The sequence below is a fragment of the Balaenoptera acutorostrata genome, chromosome 10 (genome assembly GCF_949987535.1).
Source record: "Balaenoptera acutorostrata chromosome 10, mBalAcu1.1, whole genome shotgun sequence".
Classification (NCBI taxonomy): Eukaryota; Metazoa; Chordata; class Mammalia; order Artiodactyla; family Balaenopteridae; genus Balaenoptera; species Balaenoptera acutorostrata.
This window is the reverse complement of record NC_080073.1, coordinates 49,258,783-49,282,469: the sequence shown is the minus strand read 5'-3', so window position 1 is coordinate 49,282,469 and position 23,687 is coordinate 49,258,783. Positions and strand designations below refer to the sequence as shown.

The 23,687-nt window shown below is 48.2% G+C and overlaps 1 protein-coding gene across 1 annotated transcript in view; it reads left to right on the top strand.

Moving 5' to 3' along the window:
* Positions 1-23,687, top strand: part of ITGA9 (integrin subunit alpha 9) — a 324,192-nt gene that overhangs the window by 14,042 nt on the left and 286,463 nt on the right. Inside the window, exons 2-4 of the mRNA XM_057555761.1 lie at positions 3,193-3,320; positions 5,556-5,662; positions 16,403-16,526. Coding sequence (XP_057411744.1) covers positions 3,193-3,320; positions 5,556-5,662; positions 16,403-16,526 — 359 coding nt within the window. The remainder of the gene's footprint in view (positions 1-3,192; positions 3,321-5,555; positions 5,663-16,402; positions 16,527-23,687) is intronic.

The following is a 23,687-nucleotide window of genomic DNA, read 5'->3' as shown; positions in this document are numbered from 1 at the left end:
ATTGCAATTGGCATTTATTCGCTGTGCTGATATAAATTCGGAGTTGGTGGGAATTTCTGGACCCAGGTGTGTCCCATGGGGGTTTCCTAGTGGAGGAGGTATTTTATGTTCCACAGCTCCTATGGCCTGCCATGTGGAAAGGCGGTGGGTGTTACAGTGTAGAGATGGCAAGCTGCTGATGCGTCTCACCTGTGTAAACACAGCCAGTGTTAGAGAGCCACCCTTGGCCGAGCCCCGGTGGCTCTGGAGCTCAGCCCCAGAAGCCGGGGCGGCAGGGGGGGTGGTGGAAATTGACCCCTTCATGTGGCTTTCTTCTCACTGGAGTTTCATTTGGTGTGTCGTCCTGCATTTGAGCGAGAGCAGTCGCAGGCTGGCCAAGCTGCCCTCATGTGGTTGATGGAAGCAGTGTGGTCTGCGGGGAAAGTGCTTGCTAGGATTTCCAAAGGTGATGGGTTCCAGCCCCCCTTCTGCTTGGGGTTCCTGCAGCTGTGGCCCATCGTGGTGAGGTGGAGGCTGGGAGCTGCCCGGGGAGCGCTGGCGGGTTGCAGATCCTGGGCTGTTACTGAGCCGCAGCAGGCAGCTTGGGGGTGCCCCTCACTGTTGGGGGCCTGGCTCCTCTCACCTCCCAGTGTGGTATGATTTGATTCCTCATAGGATCAGATCCAGACTCTCTGAGACTGACCTGGAAAGAAAGGTTCCACTAAGGACACCCTAGCCTGGGGGTTGAAGGATTGGGCTCAGGGACCCACGTGCCTCCTTGTGAACCTGACACCATGTCTCTGAGCCACGTTAGGGTGGTGTCCCTTGTGGGATCTGCCAGCCTTTGCTGAAGACCCGTCTGAGGGTCTCAGCCCTCCGTTTTCTTTTCTTTCTTTTTTTTTTTTTAATAATTCTTTATTTTATTTATTTTTATTTTTGGCTGTGTTGGGTCTTCGTATCTGTGCGAGGGCTTTCTCCAGTTGCGGCAAGCGGGGGCCACTCTTCATCGCGGTGCGCGGGCCTCTCACTGTCGCGGCCTCTCTTGTTGCGGAGCACAGGCTCCAGACGCGCAGGCTCAGTAGTTGTGGCTCATGGGCCTAGTTGCTCCGCGGCATGTGGGATCTTTCCAGATCAGGGCTCGAACCCGTGTCCCCTGCATTGGCAGGCAGATTCTCAACCACTGCGCCACCAGGGAAGCCCAGCCCTCCGTTTTCTGATCTGGAGATCTCCACCCCTTCGCTCAGCTGGAGCGTCGGAGGGGAGCAGCGTCATTCTGAGACCAGGGTCGGGGTGAACGTTCGAGATCCCAAGATGAAGGTGGCTTTTAGGACAGAGTGGGGGGAGCCTTTGTCAGCTTTCTACAGCCCCAGGGAGACTGTTTAAGGTCCTTCTAACCTGTGCTTTTAGACACCTTTTCCAGAGATGCATGACGGAGAATGCTTTCCATTCCAAGGCCAGTGGGAAATGATCTATTTCATCACATGCCTGATACCCTTGGGAGGGAATCGCATCTCCCTTCCGGGCTGCTTGAGATACGGGGCAGCTCACGTTCCCGTTGAGCAGTGGCTTGGCACTGTCTACTCTTTGAACATCAGCATGGGTTTTGTTTAAAGTTTCATTGTACAGGTCTTTGTAGCTCAGCACCAGCCATTCCTGACTGGGGGTAGTTAGTATTCTTTGCTACAGCTCTTTGGTTGACTGCTTTCCAGAAACAATGCACAAAACTGTAGGTCAGAAATGTTTTTGTAACATCTGGAGGGGAATGTGTGCCATTCCCCCATGTTCTGTACCCAAATGTGTGTCTCTGTCATCTTGGCGTGTCTTGCTCTTTTCCTCCAGTGGGCAAGGGCCCTGCTGGGGACGGCTCATCCCCAGGGCAGCTTTTCAGTTCAAGATGAAAGATGCACAGCCATGTTCTTGCCCTGTTGTAGCCAAACTCTTCTATCTCTGGTTTGCTTTGGGCTAGAGGATGCAGTTTATAATTCCACATTGCTGCTACTTCTTTCCTGTCACCCCTAAATGTACACGTTGTGTGTGGCAGGGAGGGGCATGAGGGGGACATGGGAGAAAAGGCATTTCTAAATTTCTTTTTTATTTATTCACTAAAGTTTTTAAAAAGTTGAAGTGTAACCCATCCAGAAAAGTGCCCATTGACATATCTACAATTGAATAAATTTTCACAAATTTGTATAAACCCCACTCAGTTTGAAAAAGAGAACATTTTAAGCACCTCCCTCCAGGAGCCCTTCTTCCTGGTTACAACCCTCTACCATTTCCCGAGGTAGCCAACCTTTAACACAACCGTTAAATTTCACCTAGTTTTGAACATCAGATAAGTGGAATCAGGCAGTGAGTACACTACTGTCCCCAATGTCTTTTGCTCAGTGTTTGTGAGATTCATCCATGAGGTTGCAGTTGACTGTTCATTGATTTTCATTGCTGTATAGAATTCTATTTCTACACCACAGCTTATTTATGCATTCTAGCATTGATGGATCTTTGGGTTTCTTCTAGTTTGGGGCCATTACACACCCAGCTGTGAACATTTTGTGCATGTCTCCTGTAGACATATGTGCGTTTCTGCTGGGTATGTTCCTAGATATGAGATTGCTGGGTCAGAAGGCAGGCACTGTTTTAGCTTTCTTAGGAGTTGTTGAATCACTTTTGCAAAGTGGTCGTGATGGTTTACACTCCCCACAGAAGGGTGTGAGGGTCGCAGATGCTCCATATCCTTGTCAGCACTTGGCGTTTTCAGTCCTTTTGGTTTTAGCCTTCTAGGTGGTATGAAGTGGTATCTCATTTGGATTCCTCTGATAACTAATAGAGTTGAGCACCTTTTCATATGTTTATTGGCCATTTATCTTTCTTCATCAATGATCTGTTCAAGTCTTTGGTCTATTATTCTATTGGTTTGTCTGTATTTTTGTTATTGATTTGTGGGAGTTCTTTATACATTCTGGATAGGAACTGTTTGGTGGTGGTATGTTCCCAACCAAACTCAGATTTTTTTCCAGGCATGTTAAAATCATAACAGGTTCACTGTAGGAGTCCCTCCCCTCTGCCCCCACCCCCCTCCAGCACTGTGTAATGCTGGGGTATGATCTCCCAGGGAGCATTCGGACAACACACCCATGGCTGGATAAGGATTTAACCATTGGCTGCCCTTTCTTAGTACTGGGTTGTGACCGAATATCCTTTCTTCTTGATGTGCAGGGTCCTTGTGGGTGCACCAAAGGCGGATTCCAAGTACAGCACTTCAGTGAAGTCCCCTGGGGCTGTGTTTAAGTGCCGCGTCCACACCAACCCTGACCGGAGATGCACCGAACTGGACATGGCTCGAGGTGGGTGGATTTTCACTGCCAAGATGGGAATGGGTATCACACCCTCACACTTTCCTCTTTTTCTTCCTGATTATTCATCCATTTTTCTTTCCTTCTTTCCTTCCTTCCTTCTTTCCTTCCTTCCTTCCTTCCTTCCTTCCACCCATCCACCCACCACATATTGAGTACTGTTACTTCGTAAGCACTGGGATACACCAAAGATCCTACTATCCTGGGCCTTATAAATTAGTAGGCAAAAGAGATATTAAACAAATAATTGAGTGTGAGAAGATCAGAGGGAAGGTGAGTATTTGATCTGATCTAGATTGGAGGGTCTGGGGCAGTGACTTTTACAATGACTGGAAAGATGCACAGCAGTAAGCCGGGCAGGTACAGGAGGCAGAACCTCCAAGTGGAGGAAAGTTTGTGCCATTTTAAAATTCAGAGCAAGCACAGCATCACTGGAGTGGTGAGCAGGGGAGCGTGGAAGGAGAGGAGGTTGGTGAGGTGGGCTGGGGCTGGACCACACAGGGCCCGACAGGCTGGGGTAAGGTGTTGGGATTCTATCCTACGTACAAGGTGGGAGGCCATTAAAAGCAATCTTAGGTTTTATGTTTTAAGTAGGAAAAGATATTACTGAGGGATGTTTTTTAAAAGCCCACTTGGTCTGGTGGAAAATATATCATCTTTGGAGTCAGATCTGCCTGGGTTCAGAGCCCAGCTTTGCCAGTTACTCACTGGCACTTACTGGGAATGTCCCAGAGCCTCTTTGGCCTCAGTTGCCTCACCTGTAAAATCAGAAGGAAGATAGCTATCTCCTAAGGATTACCTTGAGAGGATTGATGAGATAATAGAGATGAATACACAGAACTGTGCTTGGCACATAGTAGGTTCTCAGTAAGTAAGAGCTATATTTTATTGTACTCATCAATTCAAGACCTCACTTTCTCCAAAGTCCTCTCCCCTCAAGATCTTCTATTATTTTTTTTAAATGAAGAATTGTCATGATTTTCTTTAGCAGAAATAGGGGAGGTGTCCATGGTGTCTACGACTGGTTTGTGGGCTGTTTGTTACTGGTATATAACAAATTAAGGAGCTTACTTCGTAATATAAATCAATGTACTGCTTCCTTCCTTGAGAAAGTCTTGCTATGAAAAAAAATTGACTGAATTAAACAACATACGTGGTGGTGGAGTCAATTTACATCTTGTTACAAGTTCCTTATTTACGGGCTGGTAATGTAATAGGGGCGGGGCAGCCGGGCAGCCGCGCAGCCGTTACCGCGAGACCCTCAGCGCGAGACCCGGAGCGCAGCGGTGAGAGGTCCCGCTCCGCAGGGTCAGCAGGGCAGCGGGCCTCGCAGCGGAGAGTGTGGAGACAGGCGGATCGTGGCCTTCTCCCCGGGGACCTCCAGGCCCTTCAGCCTCCGCCGGCGGGTGAGCTGGGGGCCCGGGGACAGGCCGAGGGCTGTGTCCTGCAGGGCTCTAGAGCCCTTGTCACTGGGCCCCGGCCTTGAGGCAGCGGCGAACCTCTCCCCCATGCCCACCTCCGCGACCTAATGGCAGTGGCGGTCACCCTGAGTCGCAGTCCGCGGGACCTGGCCCCCAGTTGGGCGGCCTGAGGAGCCTGAGGGCTGGCTGGGTCCTGGGCGCCTGGCTCCCTCAGCAATGACGGCTGGGCGGGGTCTGGGGACCTGGCCCTGCGGGCGCCGCCAGCTGAGATCTGCCTCCTCAGCCAGGCTGGGCACTGGTGGGAGGACCCGGGCAGGGTGACCGGCCCGCGCAGGGACCCCTCCCCTTAACAAGGCCTGGACCTCGGAGGGCAAAAGGTGAGCCTTGGGACCTTGCCCCTTCTTGTCAGAACAGAGACTAACATTTGTTTGGTGGACGTTTACGGGAACATCGTGACCTGACCATGACCCGACTTCAAGAACAAAGGATCTGACACCAAGAAGCTTCCAACAACTAACCAACCTCCCCACCCCAACCTTTGCTATAAAAGGGCTTTGCTGAAAGCTTTCAGGGAGTTTGGTGTTTTCTAAGGCTTGAGCCACCTGTCATCTTGCAGGGCCCTGCAATAAACCTTTCTCTGTTCCCAATTCCGACTTTCGTATTGTTTGGCCTCACTGTGCATCGGGCACAGTGTCCTGCATTCGGTAACAGTAACAAACACTTGGGTTGTAGACTGCCCTCTGGAAAGCAGACAGCAGAACAGCCATTCCTCAGTTCAAGCCTGGCTTTTCTCTCTTTCCTCCAGGGAAGAATCGGGGCATGCCCTGTGGAAAGACCTGCCGGGAAGACAGAGATGATGAGTGGATGGGGGTGAGCCTGGCCCGGCAGCCCAAGGCTGATGGCCGCGTGCTGGTAAGGCCTGCTGGGGGAGCCATGGGGAGAGGGTGGCACCCTGAAAATGAATGACCTTGACCCCTTAGGAAAGCTGGATGGCATGGCAATAAGGGCATGGCTTTGAGATTGCCTCTTCTGGACTACTACTTGGACAAATGATTAATCTTTTTACTTTCTTCGTCTGTCACATGTTAATAATGTCTGTCCAGGGTGCTGAGATGTGGCTGTTGAAAAATGACAAATGAAATGTAGGTGAAAAGTACTTTGCAAATCTCGTTCATTACATAAGCATTTTCTTGTGGGTATCTTTTTAAATTGTGGTATAACTTACATAAAATGCACAGATCTTAAGATTACAGTTTGGGTTTTGACATTTGTACACACTTGTGTGACCACCCACCCATCAAGATGTAGAATATTTCTGTTGTCCCCAAAAGTTCTCTTATGTTTCTTACTAGTCAACTACTCCCGCTTCAAGGCAACCACTGTTATGATGTGTATTACTGTGGGTTACTTCTGCTTTTTCAGGAACTTCATATAAATGGAATCCTACAGTGTGTGTTCTTGTGTGTAAGGCTCTTTTTCACTCAAAAGAATACTTTTGAGATTAATCCATATTGTGCATATCAGTACTTCATTCCTACTTATTCCTACACAGTATAATATTTTATGAAATACATATACGTTGTTTTAAAATAGTCATTTATTTCCCTCCCAAAGTGCATATGATATATTCTGATCCATTAGGTGCTTTGAGGGAGATGCAAGGAAAAAGATGTCTTTGCCCTTGAGACTTGCGATATGCTGGGACTGCCCAATAAAGCAGTCATTATTTAAATGTATCAGAATTAGATAAAAAATTCAGTTTAGTCACTCTAGTCACATTTCAAGTGCTCAGTAGTCACGGATGTCTGCTGGCTGCCGTGTTGGCTGGCACAGAGGAAACATTTCCATCATTGTAGAGCTTTTTATTGGCCTCAACAGAATCTCTCACTGACCCAGAGGTCTTGTTTTGTCCATTTTTATCTTTTACAGTTCTCTCTTGAGGTATAACACTAAAGTTCTTAACATGCACAATTTCAGTGGGGAGCTGGATGGATGTTTTCATGTACATGTACTCTCATGTATCTGACTTCATAGGCCTTTTCTTGGAAGGTGTATAAAGATTTTTGTTGTAAAAGCATGAGATCAAGAAGGGAAAATAATACTAGCTGCTGTTTATGGAGGGCTTCCTCTGGACCACAGGCTATAAAGCTGAGGGTTTCACATACATTTAATCCCTGGGGGAAACAGGTTTTCCTTAAGGACCTAGGCAAAGTGTTTCTGACCCCTCCCTGAGGAGTCCATTTTGTGTTAGACTTCTCTGTGTGGGGTTGTTGGTCTGAATGTCACCTGCCTTGTCAGCACCAATTAAGCCTTTTGCCGTGGACCCCTTTGGGGAGGGAGGAAGCAGCTGGATGCTGTTGCAGCGTCAGAGGGCCTCCCTACTGGACAGCATAGGTCCTGTGGAGGCCCCCATCCCAAAGTTTGCCTTGGTTTCCAGCCCTTTAATCACTGTCACCTGCTGCCCTGGACCCTCTCCAACCTCTGCCTTCCCCCAGAGGTGGTGGCCTGACCTTGACCACGTGACCAGGCCCCAGGAGGCTTGTCTACCATCCTATGGGAAGGAAGGGAAGAAGCTGATCCATCTATAAATCACAGTGGCCCTGAGGTCAATATTAAGAACAAAGGAGGTGGTGGCCTGGTGACAGCAAAATACGTAGGGTTCCTGAGAGCCTTGAACCTAGATCCAGTGGTTACTCCCGTGAAAACATGTCCCCTCCCCATGGAAGGATGACGTGGCTGAGAGCTTATTTCCAGAGGGTTCTGCATTTTTGCAAATGAGTATCAGGAGGGGGCCATCTCTGTGGACATGAAGAGCAATGAGGATCACGGGGACAGTTGAGCCAAAGAAGCCAAGAAGGCAGAGCTGGAGGGTTTGTGCCAATGGTGCTGTGATTATCCTGTTCTAATTCATTGCATGCAAAGCTAATTTTCTCATCTTTTACACAGTTACTGCATCATCTATTTAATAAGCCACTCGGGGTGGGAGGGTGGGGAAGGACGGGCATCCAGCAGCATCTGCTTTCCTCATGGCTTTTTAATATTGTGGTCAAAAACAACATGAAATTTACCATCGTATCCACTGTTACATGTATAGTATAGTAGTGTTAACTATATATACATCATCGTAGAGCAGACTTCTAGAACTTTTTCATCTTGCAAAACAAACTCTAAACCATCGAACAATAACTCGCCCTCTCCCACTCCCCACAACTTCCTTTTCTTAAGAGTTTGGCAACTTTACATACTGCATGATTCCATTTGTATGAGGCATTTGTCTTTTGTGTGTGTGTGTGTGAGTTAAAAGTTTTTACCTAAAAATATTGCATACATCCTTTTGCTTTTTCACTTAATGTTACATTTTTATTTATTTTTTAATTTTTTTTTCCTTTTTTTAAATTATTATTTATTTATTTATTTGGCTGTGTTGGGTCTTCGTTTCTGTGTGAGGGCTTCCTCTAGTTGTGGCAAGCGGGGGCCACTCTTCATCGCGATGCGCGGGCCTCTCACTATCGCGGCCTCTCTTGTCGCGGAGCACAGGCTCCAGACGCGCAGGCTCAGTAGTTGTGGCTCACGGGCCTAGTTGCCCGGCGGCATGTGGGATCTTCCCAGACCAGGGCTCGAACCCGTGTCCCCTGCATTAGCAGGCAGATTCTCAACCACTGCGCCACCAGGGAAGCCCTTAATTTTTTATAAATTTATTTATTTTATTTATTTATTTTTGGCTGTGTTGGGTCTTTGTTGCTGCGCGCGGGCTTTCTCTAGTTGTGGCGAGCGGGGGCTACTCTTCGTTGCAGTGTGTGGGCTTCTTACAGTGGCTTCTCTTGTTGCGGAGCACGGGCTCTAGGCACGTGGGCTTCAGTAGTGGTGGCACGTGGGCTCAGTAGTTGTGGCTCGTGGGCTCTAGAGCACAGGCTCAGTAGTTGTGGCTCACGGGCTTAGTTGCTCTGCGGCATGTGGGATCTTCCGGGACCAGGGCTCGAACCCGTGTCCCCTGAATTGGCAGGCAGATTCTTAACCACTGCGCCAGCAGGGAAGCCCCGATGTTACATTTTTAAAGTTTTGTCAATGTGGTTAATATTCTCTGTAGTAGTCTGTGTTTTTTTTGGTGACTGGCTGATTTCACTTGGCATAGTGTCCTCAAGTTTCATCCATATTGTAGCATAGGACAGGATTTCCTTAATTTTTAAGGCTCAGTAATATTTCACTGTACGTATGTACTACATTTTCCTTATCCATTCATCCATTGATGGATATTTGGGTTGCTTCTACGTCTTTTTTTTTTTTTTTTTTTTTTTTTTGGCCATGCCGCTTAGCATGCAGGATCTTAGTTCCCTGACCAGGGATCGAACCTGGGCCCCCTGCAGTGGAAGGGCGGAGTTCCAACCACTGGACCGCCAGGGAAGTCCTGCTTCCACGTGTTGGCTATTGTCAATAATGCTGCTATGAACATGGGTGTGCAAATCTCTCTTCAAGATCCTGTTTTCAGGGGCTTCCCTGGTGGTGCAGTGGTTAAGAATCTGCCTGCCAATGCAGGGGACACGGGTGCAAGCCCTGGTCTGGGAAGATCTCACATGCCGCGGAGCGACTAAGCCCGTGCGCCACAATTACCGAGCCTGCGCGTCTGGAGCCTGTGCTCCGCAACGGGAGAGGCCGCGACGGTGAGAGGCCTGCGCACCGCGATGAAGAGTGGCCCCCGCTCGCCGCAACTGGAGAAAGCCCTCGCACAGAAACGAAGACCCAACACAGCCAAAAATAAATATAAATAAATAAATTAATTAAAAAAAAAAAAGATCCTGTTTTCAGTTCTTTTGTATATAAACCCAGAAGTGGGATTGCTAAATCCTATGGTAATTCTATTTTTAATTTTTTGAGGAACCTCTATATTGTTTTCCACAGTAGCTGTACCGTTTTACATCCCCACCAACAATGCACAAGAGGAGAGTTCCAATTTCTCCATGTCCTTGTCAACATTTTTTTTTTATGGTGGCCCTCTTAATGGGTATGAGATTGTATCTCATTGTGATTTGTATTGCCCTAATGATTAGTGATGTTGAGCATCTTTTCATGTGCTTGTTGGCCATTTGTATGTCTTCTTTGGAGAAATGTCTGTTCAAGTTCTTTGCTTATTCTTAAATTGGATTTTTTTTTGTTGAGTTGTTCTCGTGGCTTTTTGCACGTGTGCCATATTGCCAGGAAACGTCTGTCCCCAGTCCCCTCTGTCTTCCCTGGTTTAGACTCTGCCACCTCCATGAAGCCTGTCATCAGTGACGGTGCTGTCTAGAACAAGCTTGGCATCTTTTGTGTCATTAGGAACTCAGCATTATGTCGTTACCTTATGTGCATGACTTATTTTGTGTATATGTCCTTTCTTTTTTTAAAAAAAATTTATTTATTATTTATTTTTGGTTGCATTGGGTCTTTGTTGCTGTGTGCTGGCTTTCTTTAGTTGTGGTGAGTGGGGGCTACTCTGTTGTGGTGCATGGGCTTCTCATTGTGGTGGCTTCTCCTGTTGTGGAGCACGGGCTCTAGGTGCGTGGGCTTCAGTAGTTGTGGCACGTGGGATCAGTAGTTGTGGCTTGTGGGCTCTAGAGCGCAGGCTCAGTAGTTGTGGCGCACGGGCTTAGTTGCTCCGTGGCATGTGGAATCTTCCCGGACCCGGGCTCGAGCCCGTGTCCCCGCTTTGGCAGGCGGGTTCTTAACCACTGCACCACCAGGGAAGCCCTATATGTCCTTTCTAATGGAAACCACTTGGGTATAGAGACCATATCTTCTACCCTTTTAACTCTCAGCACGTGGAGAAGGTCTTTCTAAGGAGTGGGTCTGAAAGTGTGTTTGAATAATGTAGGGGCTGAGCGTCACTGTTAAAACAATTAGAAACGAAATTAGTTGCCATCTCTTCTTGGTGGCTGATTCTAAGCAGTTGATGAAGCTTGAGGCAAAGGATGTAAATTGCTCCTAGGAAATGACAGGTGACATCAGGGTCCAAGGAGTGGCCACCTAGTCCATATTCATGTTTTGGAGGCTTCATATCCATTTGCTTTTTCTTTAATGTCTTATTTCTACCTGTCAAAGCTTTCTGGGAGGCAGGTATTTATTTTAAAATTAAGAACAGGAAGATATGTGTTATTCAAATATGTTTTGAGAACTCGGGAGGTGCCCGGGGGTGTGGGCATGACACCTGTATGCCCAAGGAGCATCGTATTGGATTCCAAGGTTGGGCTTGAAGAGGGAGAGGTGGGATGGCTTTTTTTGAAAATGGCATCTGGTGCTGATTTAAAAGTAAAGAACAGATGGAGAGTTTGAAAGCTGTGACAGGGAGTCAGGTATCTCCATGACACATGGCATTTTCTGGCCCCATGGACCGGCAGCCAGCTCTGGCAAGACCCAGGATGTTGGGCTGGTCTGGCAGGCTGCCCCTGGCTCAGTACCTGCCAGTCTCGGATCCACGCATGTTGCACGTTGTGGTTCCTTCCATTGCCCCAGGGAACAAATGATACCTGGAGTGAACACCGCATTGGGATTAGAGGCAAGCCCTTTCCCTTCCCGCACTCCCAGATGCAGATGACAGTTTAGGGGGAAAAAATCACTTCTGGTAATAACCACCCAACAAACCCAGTACGGGCACTGAGTCGTCTCTTGGACCTGGGAGGGCAACTCACAATGTTCAAGTCTGACATTTCTGCTTTTCAGCAGAGTCTGCAAGCCTCAGACAACAACTGAAGTCAGCATCTAGCTGACTTCTGGGAGGAAGCGGTGTTCTCCAGCTCTATCTCTTGGCTGTTTCCTTTCCAAGCATCAGGGCAGTTGCTATCTATTCACCACTTCTCATCTGTCCATTTTTTCAAAGCCACAGGATACACTTTTGCATTTACTTCTGTTGCTTTGTTTCCTGATTTTTTTTTTTAAGTGAACTTTTTGTTGAGCTTTCACATCCATGCAGGGAAGTGCACAAATCATCTGTGTATATCTAGATGAGTTTTCAGTAGGTGAACATTTTCAGAATGAGTTTCCCAGAACCCCAGAAGTCACCTTCCCTGGACCTCCCAGGCCATTCCCTCCTCCCTTGGAGGGGAAGCTTCTTTGGGGGGGTGGGATCTGTGGCATCAGGGCCCTGAGCCCCTCCATCCCCTGTTCTCAGTGGCCCAGGGCCTGGCCCAGCCTGTGCTGGATGGACCCGAGGCATGGGAAAGCTCTGGCCATCTGTGCATGGCAAATGCATGTGTAAGAGGGTGAGGGGGCGGGAGTGGCGGTGGGGGGGGGGCGGTGCGGCACGTGGGGTGGGAGACGTACATGCCGCTGTGGCTGAGCCATCGGAAGGGCCCAGTACCCACCACCCCCAGGAAGGACATGTGTTTCCATACAAGAAAGCCCTTCGAAATATACTCATCTCTTTATCCTTTTGGGAGGAAGAACAACCCTTATAACCTGAAGTATGTAAGATGCTAAGATTTGGGGTGGTCCGCCTGGAGGGGTGGGATAGGGAGGGTGGGAGGGAGACGCACGAGGGAGGGGATATGGGGATATACGTATATACATATAGCTGATTCACTTTGTTGTACAGCAGAAACTAACACAACAATGTAAAGCAATTATACTGCAATAAAATGTTAAAAAAAAAAAGATTTGGGGTGGTCCTAGACCCTCCCCCCTCTTTTGTTATAATTCTTTGGAATCCAAGTTGGAATAAGTTTTGCTGTTTCCAGAGGGTGCTCTCTTTCTCCTGTTGGTCTTGCCTGCTCTGCCCACGCCCCCTGCCTCCCTCACAGCAGAATTCATTTGGAGAGATTGATGGAGATATTAATGCTTTGGAGACAGTTCCTAGGAATTTTTCTTAATGTAGGAGTCAGATTGACATGCGTGTATATATAAGGATAATTGGGACTAAACAAAGTCTTTTCTTTCTGTAATTTATGTTCAGAGACACTTTTCCTTGTTTTCTTACATGCAAACTGCCTTTGACGCTTTGATCTCTGACCTCACAGAATGCATTAATTTTAGTTTAGTTTATTGTGAAATGCAATCTTTGGATCTTCTAGAAATTCCCCAAGATCACTCCTTAAATAGTTTATGCCACTTAAAAAAAAAAAAGACAATAGGGCTTACCTGGTGGCGCAGTGGTTAAGAATCTTCCTGCTAATGCAGGGGACACGGGTTCGAGCCCTGATCGGGGAAGATCCCACATGCCGCGGAGCACCTAAGCCCGTGCGCCACAACTACTGAGCCTGCGCTCTAGAGCCCACGAGCCACAACTACTGAATCCCGTGTGCCTAAAGCCGTGCTCCGCAACAAGAGAAGCCACCGCAATGAGAAGCCCGCACACCGCAACCCACACAGCCATCAATCAATCAATCAATCAATCAATAAGACAATAAGCTAGACATTAAATACAGAAAGTCCATCCTTACAAGAGTCAGCGTGCGTCATGGTAAGCACCCGCCTCGACCCTTTTCGGTCCCTCTAACCCAGAAATACAGTAAAACATGGTAAGCCCATGAGCTTTGCCAAATCCATAAACTAAAATATAACTAATGTACCAGCTAATTAGATGGTAAGTGATTCAAATTTGCAAACTATCAGAATTTGGTCAGAAATAAAATAAAATTAAAAGACTTAGTGGAGTGATGATCCACCGAGTGATACTGTTGTTTAGCTTCTTGCCTGATATCATTTCAGTCTATTGAGAAATGTGCTAGAAGCGCAGAATAGTACCACACGGGGAGGATTGAAGGTGGTTTGCAGTATAAGGAACAATGAGATTAACGTCATAGGATAGGAGGCAAGTGTGGGCAAGCTGAGGTTTCTCGCCGCTCTGAGTGTCCTCATTTTCCCGTGGACAGAGAGCAGCCTTGTCAAGGGCCCTTGAGCGGTTTGCTTGAAGGGATGAAGACCAGAGAGGCTGGCAGGCAGTGAATTTCTTTGTAGAGTGACCTCAGGGATAGCCAGGCCCTGGAGAGCACCCCCACCGCCCAGGGCCTGGGCATCCTGTTCAACCCCAGAGAGGTCATTTCGGGGGTCCTGAGACCTGTGGAGAGGCTCTAAGGGCAATAGCTACCCGACCTGCCTCCAAGGGTGGGTTTTGATGGCTTCTCAGGTGGGTATTGGGAGTTATAAGCTGGAAATGTTTTCTAGTAAGACAAGGAGGACTCTGAAATGTGGGTTCCTGTGTTGTTTGCAGCACCTACCAGCTCTGGAACTTAAGCAAAGCACTCTCTGATACCCAGGGTTCCTGTACAGAAAATGGAATTCTAAGACACCTCCCCACCTTCCAGGGTTACAGAAGCGGTCAGATGTGTACCATGTAAATGCTGAATGTTACAGCCTGCAAAAACAGTGTGTTTGATGCAAACAAAGACGTGAAACACTTTGATTATTTTAAAATGCAGTATTGTAAGAAAATGCGTCTGTTGGCTAGAGTGAAGCAACCTGATAACAGAAGTGAGTGTGAATGTCCACGAGAAACAGGCGGGGCTAAGCAGAGCGCACACCTTTGCAGGAAGCAGCTGGGCTGAGGCTGGGTGTGTCCACTGCTGGTGGGGAAGGATGCGAGTCTGTGTTCCTGCTTCTGGCTCCCAGAACTGCCCTCCCTCCAGGTGTCTCCTGGCACGTTCGACCCCAGTGCTCCCCAGAGGCTCCCCTCCAGAGCTGACCAGAGGGTCGGTCTCACCTCCTCGCATGTGCCAAGCTCTCGCCCACCTCAGGGCCCCTCCCAGTTGCTCCCTCACTTTCTTCAGGTCTCTGCTCAGATGTCACCTCCTCGGAGAGGCCTAGGCCACTTCCTGGCATGTGGGACCATCCTGGTGAGATGGAAATGTTCTATATCTTGCTAAGGGTTTGGTTACAGGAGAGTATATTTGTCAAAGCTCATTAGATGGTACACTTGAGATCTGTGCATTTTTCTGTATGTAAATTTACTTCAAAAGACCGTCAACAAACATTTACTTCTGATTAATGATATAAAACAGTCAAATATCAGCAACTTCATATGGTTTAACCGAATGCTTTGCCCTGAACCTGAAAAGGAGCTCCTGAAGGTGCTCTACGGACCAGTGGCCTTGGCTCAACTGGGGGCTTGTTAGAAATGCAGATTCTCAGGGCCCTGAAGACTGGCCGAGCTAGCTCTCTGGGTGGGGCCCAGCGGTCTGTGATTTAGTAAGGCTTCCACGTGATTCTGAAGGGTCTCACGTTTGATGGAGGCCGATGGCTACTCCGTGGGCAAGCAGTAGCACCTTGAAGCTTAGGGTCTGTTTTGGGTGGAGCAGCACTCCTCGTCTCTGGCTTTTTCTCAATATGTTCTTTTTTAATTTTTTTTTTTTTATAGCTACTTTATTTATTTATTTATTTATTTTTGGCTGTGTTGGGTCTTCGGTTCGTGCGAGGGCTTTCTCTGGTTACGGCAAGTGGGGACCACTCTTCATCGCGGTGCGGGGACCGCTCTTCATCGCGGTGCGCGGGCCTTTCACTATCGCGGCCCCTCCCGTTGCGGGGCACAGGCTCCAGACGCGCAGGCTCAGTAGTTGTGGCTCACGGGCCCAGCTGCTCCGTGGCATGTGGGATCTTCCCAGACCAGGGCTCGAACCCGTGTCCCCTGCATTAGCAGGCAGATTCTCAACCACTGCGCCACCAGGGAAGCCCCTCTCAATATGTTCTTTGGTGAGGACTCGAGTCTGTCTGCTGCACCAGATGGACCTGTGACTGTTCACTGCTGCATCTTCAGTGCCCAGCTCAGAGCCTGGTGCATAGTAGGTGCTCAATAAATACTTGATGGAGGAATGAACAGGTGCATGTGTGGGGCACGCACAGCGGATCCATCCTGGCCCGAGGGCCCTGAAGCGGGTATTGGGTGCTTGTCTTATCCTCTACCTGGTTACCTTTTCCGTCCTTTCCTGCTCTCCCCACATCTGGTGGGTCCCTGGGCCCATCAGCTCCACCTCTATATCGTGAAGTCACCCCCTTCTCCCATCTCCACTGCCCCCGTCCTGGTGCAGGCAGTAGTATCTCTCACCTGATGTTCATTTCCACCGTTGCCTGTCTACAGTCTCCACTCAGCAGCCCAGTTATCTTTCCAAACTGTGAGTCAGACCATGCCACTTGCCTGTGTAAGACCCTCTGTCATCACATCCACTAAAGTCACAGTCATCCCCAAGGTCTATAAGACTCCCGGGGCCTGGCCCCTGTCCCCCCTCTGACCTCAACTCCCTCCAGAGCGGCCCCATGGGCCTCCTTTCTTTCTCTGGACCCTCTAAGCCTTCTTCTCTGTTGCCCCTGATATTCCCTCCTGGGGCACTTCCCTCTGTGCCCAGTGTGTTTGGCTCTTTCTCATCCTTTTGGCTGCCCCTGGCCTCCAGGTGAAAACTGTCCTCCCCACTCCCAGATTCTCAGTCCATAACCCAGTGTCTTTCCTTTCCGGCATTTGCTAGGATCCCCATTTGTTTGTGTGTTTGTTGATTGTCTGCCGCTCCCAGGGGCGCTCCCCAGGCTCTCGCAGTTTGCTGATGCCCACCCAGCACAGCACCTGGGCTGGATGGGAGAGGAAGTGGCTTCCTGGCCCCTCTGCACCTCTCTCCTCCTACAGAACCACCTGGCACTGCCGGGCTCTGCTTTGTGACCTCCTGGGCCTGACTCTTCTGCTCTGAACCTCTCTCTGTCCTCTAGGCCTGTGCCCACCGCTGGAAGAACATCTACTACGAAACAGACCACATCCTGCCCCATGGCTTCTGTTACATCATTCCATCCAACCTCCAGGCCCCAGGCAGGACGCTGATCCCTTGCTATGAAGGTGAGCTCTGACTGATCCTCCCTCTCGCTTTCTGACCCCACGTCACGCCCCAAACAACCCCCAACCATCTCCACACCACCATCCGAACACTCTCCCCGGCTTTCCACACTCTAACAGAAGGGCTGCACCGTGTCCCCAGATGGCCCTTTGGTGTCCGAGGATCAGGTAATGAGGAAGATGGGAAGGGGCAGCGTTGCCAGACCCTGCCCAGCCTTGTCCATCTGTGCCACAGAGCCCATGGCGCTTCCCAAGCTTTATGAAGTCTCAGACTGAAATTCACCAGCCTCTTGGTTTCCTGACAATGCCAGATGTTGTGCAGCCTTGGGAAACTTGCTTTCCCTCTCTGGGACTGTTTCCTCCCCATGAAAATTCAGAGGTTGGCTCAGATGGTCTCCACAGTCCCATGCAGCTCCCAGATAGTCATAACGCTCCCGAGACAACTCCTGGCCATACCCGTGGACAGATGTCCTGAGGCAGGGGGAAGAGAAGGCCCAGGGTTCAGTCACGTCATGACATCCCAAGTCTGGCTTTCCTTCTCATCTGGTCTGCACACCCTGGCAGATGCTGGAGAGTTGGGTGCACCCTCAGCGTGGTTTTAAGAGCTCCTTACCAAGGGGCACTTGGGGTTTGGGAAGGAGAATGTTTTCTCAGGCTCCTTACTTAAGATGGTTCTAATGCCTGGGCTGGGGACCACTGAGCCTATCATGACTTAGCTCAGTTGAATTTGAACTTTAAGGATTCAGTGTCATTTACTGTAGCTTTACAGCTTGTGCTCTCAGGGTTTGCTTAGCCTAATTCCAAGTGAGCTAAGTGCTTGGCTGTTTATGTTTTATTTCTCCCCCTAATTTATTTGTTTGGACAGAAGTCTCCACTAGCCCGTGGCCACCTTTCCCTTGGGCCTCCCTGGGTTTTCCCATGTTTCAAATTTTGGCCATTGAAAAGGGGCTCTGGGAAAGGCCGGGTCCCTGCAGGAGGCATGGACCCTCTCCTCTGTGAGGGGGACCCTTTCTTTGATCCCATGTCAGCATCTGATCAGCTCTGGCAGGACCGTGCTAGGCAACTGAACTCTGGCCCTGTTTATCTCTGTACTGCCCCCATCAGAAGAAAAACCTCATCTGAAAAATAGATGATGATGTGATCAGTCGAGAGGAGGAGGGATAGGTCGTGTAAAGACACAGATGAGGGGCCAGGACTGTGCTGACTGCCCCAGCTGGTTACTTCCTTTTTTTTCCAGGAGGAAAAGTGAAAAGGCCCTGGAAGAACTCATTGGGTAGCTTGTGAGGCTGGGAGGAGTGAGGGAATCAGTAGGGACGATGGAGGCTGTGGGGATAGAACCCAACTAATTATGCAATAGGACCAGCAGCACTCTGGTTTTCTCAGAAGTTATCTTGTGAAATAGGGCCACGTTGCCATCCCTAGTGACTCCCCTGTACACCACCGTAAGTGTCAGAAAGCAAAAGACAGCCCTTTGGAGAGGGAGCTGGGGTCACATGTCCATGTGTACCTGTAGCCACTGTGGCTTACACTTTTAAAGGATCTGTTATCAGGCAGTTGGGGGGGGCGGGAACAGCAGTAGAATGGGGTTGGTTTGGGGACTTTATATATTCTCGCTCTCTTTTTTTTTTTTTTGGCCATGCCATGTGGCATGTGGGGATTTTAGTTCCCCAACCAGGGATCAAACCCTTGCCCCCAGCGGTGAAAGCACGGAGTCTTAATCACTAGAAGTGGTTTGTTTTGGAAGTTATTCCATAAGACACCAGTGGGGAGCAGGAAAGTGAGAAAAGGAGGGGAAGGCGGCCCATGAGGGGTGTGGTCCCCACGAAGTTACCAGCCTGGGCCACTGGGATACAATCTCTGGGCCAGCGTAGGACACACACCTCAGAATTATCTTGCCTGAGGGATGAGGGGATGGGTCTGTATCCAGTGGGCATCCTGTCCTGCCACGTGTGTGGGCGGGGAAAGCCCCCAAGCAGAGAGATGCAGGTGCTGGCAGGTGGCAGTCAGGCCATGTCACAGAAATGGTAAGGGCCGAGGGGACCTGGGGGCGCCCCCTTGGCGGCGGGGGTTCTGTGTTGCCTTTCTCCTGTTACAGATGAGGATGCTAAGACTCGGCGTTTAAGTAAATTGTCAAAGGTCACTCAAAAGCACATGGTGGATAGAGCTGGGTTTTGAATTTTCATTTGTCTGACCTCAGCAAATCATTTTGTCTCCTGGTGGTTAGTGGGGATTTGTTTTGTGTTTTGGTGTTTCTGGTTTAAATGAGATTTAAATAGGAGCCAGTTGTTCACCCTCTCAAAATAAGAGAGGGTGACTGGACTGTCCCAAAGGTCCAATCATGAGGGAGGGGAACATGAACATTTTGGGTGTTGGTGTTCTCAAGAGCACCTGCCTGTCTTCTTTGCTGGCAGCTCTGGCCTGACCTTGGCGGGAACGTGCAAGCCTCCGTGAGCCAAGGAGGGCACCACAGGGCCAGGTAGCAGGTTGAGTCATGTCTGCTCTATATGTCTGTCACTCACAGTACAGTGTGAGTTCTGAGCCCACCCCTCTGGGTGTTTCGGACTGTTACCTGAACGTGTTCCCCATAGCTCAGTGGTCCCAGGAGAGAGACGTGTGGAACAGACCCAAACCCTAAACCTGCAGCTAGAGCCCAGCTAGGTCATCCAAACCCTAGGTGACCTGTAGATGTGCATGGGAGAAATAAATGCTTGTCATTGTTTGCAAGGAGATTTTCCTGGTTGTTGCGCAGTAATAGCTGACTGACACAGGCTCATCACAGGAACCCACATTCCTCGTGCAACAGTGGCTGTGGGATGGGCTCCGGCCTCTAGAATCACTCTTTTCTATGGTTGTTCCTTGACTTAATGATGACCAGCTGGAGCCAGCAAGGAAAGTAGCAAAGTGGTCGTGCCCTGCCCAATCCTTCTTTACCACGGGCACCCACACTTCTGTATCCTAACTCATTCAGTGCCCAGGGAGGAGTACGGGGTGGGGCCGGGATGGGGAGCATTGGGGTATAAGCAGCCCCTTAGAACAACGGGGGACTGAACAGAATGCCTCTGTAGTTCTTGGTCCTGTAAGAGGTGAGGTGTGGCAGATGCTCAGATTTCTCTAGAAGAGGGGCTGGCAGGTGGGGGATGCAGGCCACAGGGCCCTTGCCTGTGCTCTTGCTTTGGGATCTCCATCTCCCTGTTTGGTGGTCTAAACTAAACCTACTTAAGCTCTTAAGGCAACCATTATTTTCTCTTAATGTGGAAAAACTCAGTAACGCGGGCCGTCTGTTCCAGTTGGGGGGTCATATGGTAGTGAAGTACAACAGAAGTATTTTGGAGTTTGACCGGACCTTTCAGATATCACCCAGCCTGGCCTCTTTGTCTTTACTGACATCCAGAGATGTGGGGTGGCTTGCTCAGGCTGAGTTTTAACTTCCATTCTGTTATTCACATGCTGCACAATCAAGAGGCCAAGTAGAGTGGTGGCTAAGAGCATGGACTCTGGGCCTAGACCGTCAGAGTCCCAGTCCTGGCTCTGCCACTTGTTAATGCTGTGATTTCAGATGAGTGACTTAACCTCTTGTGCCTAACCTACCTCAAGGGGCTGTGGAGAGGATTAAGTTAGAGCTTGTAAGTTCTTAGAGCAATGGCTGGCATATATATATATATATATATATATATATATATATATATATATATATACACACACATACATATATATATATATATATATATATATATATATAAAATACTACAGTTGACCCTCCGCATCCAAGGATGTGGAGGGTCAACTGTACTCTGCCATTTTATATAAGGCACTTGAGCACTTGCAAATTTTGGTATCTGCAGGCATCCTGGAACCAAGCCCTCATGGATACTGAGGGAAGATTGTATATGCTAATAAGCACATATATGTTAATATACCATATTATGTGCTAATGTACTGTCTGCCAAACAAGTGTTTGTTAATTACTATAGGGCAACTAATTTGTCTACCAGGGATAGAGTCCACTCAGTTTTATTAAGTACCTGTTAGACCCTGTGCCAAGTGCCTGATGGATGAAGCCCAAGAAATTCCCCATCTACAGGGGAAAACAGAGCGGGAACATAATGCTTCCAAAGTGGCAGAGCTGAGTGGGGAGAGAATTCCATGCCCGTGTACATGGCCTGGAACCTCTGCAAGGGCCCAGGCTGCATCCACGTTCAAGGTGGCATTAAGGCAGGATTATTTCATTTCACAACTGGAAAAACAGAGACCCGCTTAGAGTCCGCAGCCTGTTGGGGCCCATGGAAAAGACAAATGGTGGGTGCTGGGCAGGGGAGGATGGACACTTCCTCTGCAAGAGTGGAAAGACCCCAGGGTGGGGCTGGGTGTGGCCCGATCTCCCAGGCTTCTGCCTCCATGGCCTCACCCTGTGGCTGGACCCTCGGTGGGAATGGACACCATGATGCCTCCATTGCATTTACCTCTGAGGGTTATTGTGAGAAGCTCATGAGAAAATGCAGGTGAAAGTGTTCAGAAAGACCACACACTGTTCTGTAATTGTGGCCTGATTGTGGGTCTCGGTGAGGGTCAGCCGTGCTCCAGAATGTTGGGAGGTTGGTTTAATTGAGGAGAGCCTCTAAGTATGTGGGCACCTGTCCACAATGTCTCAAACTTTTCACTTCTTAAAAAGTCCGTCTTTGGTTTGGCACAAGGACATTTTTCTCCGGGCTTTTCGGGTGCTTCCTGTTTCTGGTTGGTGGGAAATGCTATCAGAATATCCTGTTTGGAACCAGGAAATGTAGAGGGAATGGGAAACAATAATGAATTTAGGACACAAAGTAAAATAAACGGGTGGCGCATACCCCTAAGTCAGACCGTTTATTTGATAGGAGAATATCGTCATTACTACCATATGGGGTTTGGTTTATATCAGAATGTATGAGAAAATGAGAACTTTAGTGGGGTGACAGATGGGCAAAATGCTTCCTAAATTAAAGAGCATGCACTGTAAAACATTAGTTGCTATTAACCAAGTTATGGTGTTACCGAGTCCAAGCTCACTATGCTCGCCGCACAACAGGCCAATGAATTGGAGATGAGGTGTTGAGACAAGGAATACGACTTTATTCGGAAAGCTGGCAGACTGAGAAGATGGCAGACTAGTGTCTCCAATAAATCATCTTATCGGGGTTTGGATGCCAGTTTCTTTTATAGCACAGAGAGGGGGAGGAGATGAGGAAGTAAAGTAAAAATACCATAAGTTTTGCAAATATCTCCTGGAATGGCCAGCCTCGGTGAAGGGATGTGTTAATTTCTTCTTTCTTGCAGCCATCCACAGGTGGGCGGGGTCAGATGGTTTCCCTGTGAGCTGAACAGGAGCACTTTAACATTCAGTCAGAGGGGCAGAGTTCCCTGAGGCAGGCCATTCTGTATGATTATAATAACAAAAGCAACAAAAAGCAAAGGTTAAAGGCAAAGAAACAAATCGAACTTGGAATCCCATTTAGCTCTTTCCTGTTACAATGGGATTTTAGGACTCCCCGAAGTGAAGTCAGTGCATTGATAAAATCAAGCGCAGAGATTTCTTTCATCCTTTGCCCTTATGTCCACTGAGGCGAGAAGCCAGAGCTTGTCAGGAGGGGGGTTATAAACAAGTCATCTTTTTATTCTCACTAATATGGAATAATCTGGGAGCAGCTCAGCTAAATTAACAAAAAGTATTCCAAATAAAACACTGATAAATGCAATTAGGTACCACTGTATATTAGATCTAATTTCAGAATCTGGCTTTACCACTCACTCATTCCTATGATTGAACCCATAGCTCCTACTTCCTGATTCGGTGACTTTGGGTAGACACCACCCCCCCAGCCCCCCCCCCCGCCCCCAGCGTTGAACCTCAGTGCCCTCCTCTGTAAAATGGAGGGATTAATCCCTACTTAAGAGGTATTTGGGACTTCCCTGGTGGTCCAGTGGTTAGGAATCGTTACTTTCACCGTGGTGGCCTGGGTTCAATCCCTGATGGGGAACTAAGATCCCACAAGACGCGCAGCATGGCCAAAAAAAAAAAGAGAGAGGTATTTGAAGTATATAATGTGCCTAACACAGCTCCTAGCTCAGGGTGAGTACTCAATAAAAGGGAATTTTCTAATTAACTTTTAAAATAGTATCATAGTGTCCTTAAACCTTCTCCGAAGACGTCCAGCGGTCCTGCTTTAATGAATAATGGAGGGTGGAAAGCTGGGTATTGCTAACCTGATTTTAAGACTCCTTGAAAAGATTATAATTTAAAAAATTCCTTTGAAGATCATATTTGCACAATTTATTTTCTTGGTAAGCTCTCTTTATGTAGATGATCTGAAGTTTAATTCATGCCATGTTTAAATATTCTCAAGTTTGGAATTGTTGGGGTCTTAATTTATCAAATTTTACTGTGCTTTAAAATTGTCCCATTGATTCCAAAGATTTCTGTACCATTTTCTTCGTGGTGGCTAGGCCTTTAATTCCTAATTGCTTTTGCATCTCTCAAGACAGAGATCGTTTCTAGAGAAGGAAATAGATTCCCCTATTTAGATGAGAAGATTCCTCTTCCCCCTTCTAATGTTGAGGGCTGTGGCTCCACAGGGGATACGAATCAATCAAGATCCATTTACAAATGAAAAGCAATTGAGGTTTTGTTTTGTTGCGTTTTTGTTTTGGAGAGAACCATAAAAGGCTAAGTTAATCCATTTAAAAATTCAAGAACAAGCCTCATAAATTTTTATTAAATAAAGAGCTCTACATTTACATAGGATTTTATGGTTTCCAAAGAGCTTTCATAAACATTATCTCATTTAAGTAAATACAGCAAATTAAAAAAAGCAGATGCAGTCCTGTAGTATGCCCAATTAATGTGGAGGGGGACCCTGAGAGGGAGGGTGGCTGGAGGGGACAGCCAGGGCCAAGCCTCTGGCAGTGGCTCTTGGAGCTCAGGGAGACCCATCAAGCTTTCCCTTTGGTGCTAAGAATTCTTATCTTGGGCACAAATATATTCTACACTTCAGACATGGTTTCATACATTGTGTGGAATTATTGACTACTTAAACTATGTCATCTAATAGTTTCCTTATGGATATTCAAATGTTATGAATCTCCTCTTCTAAAATTACATATCTGTGTGATGGATGTCTTAGGTTTCGTTCCTTT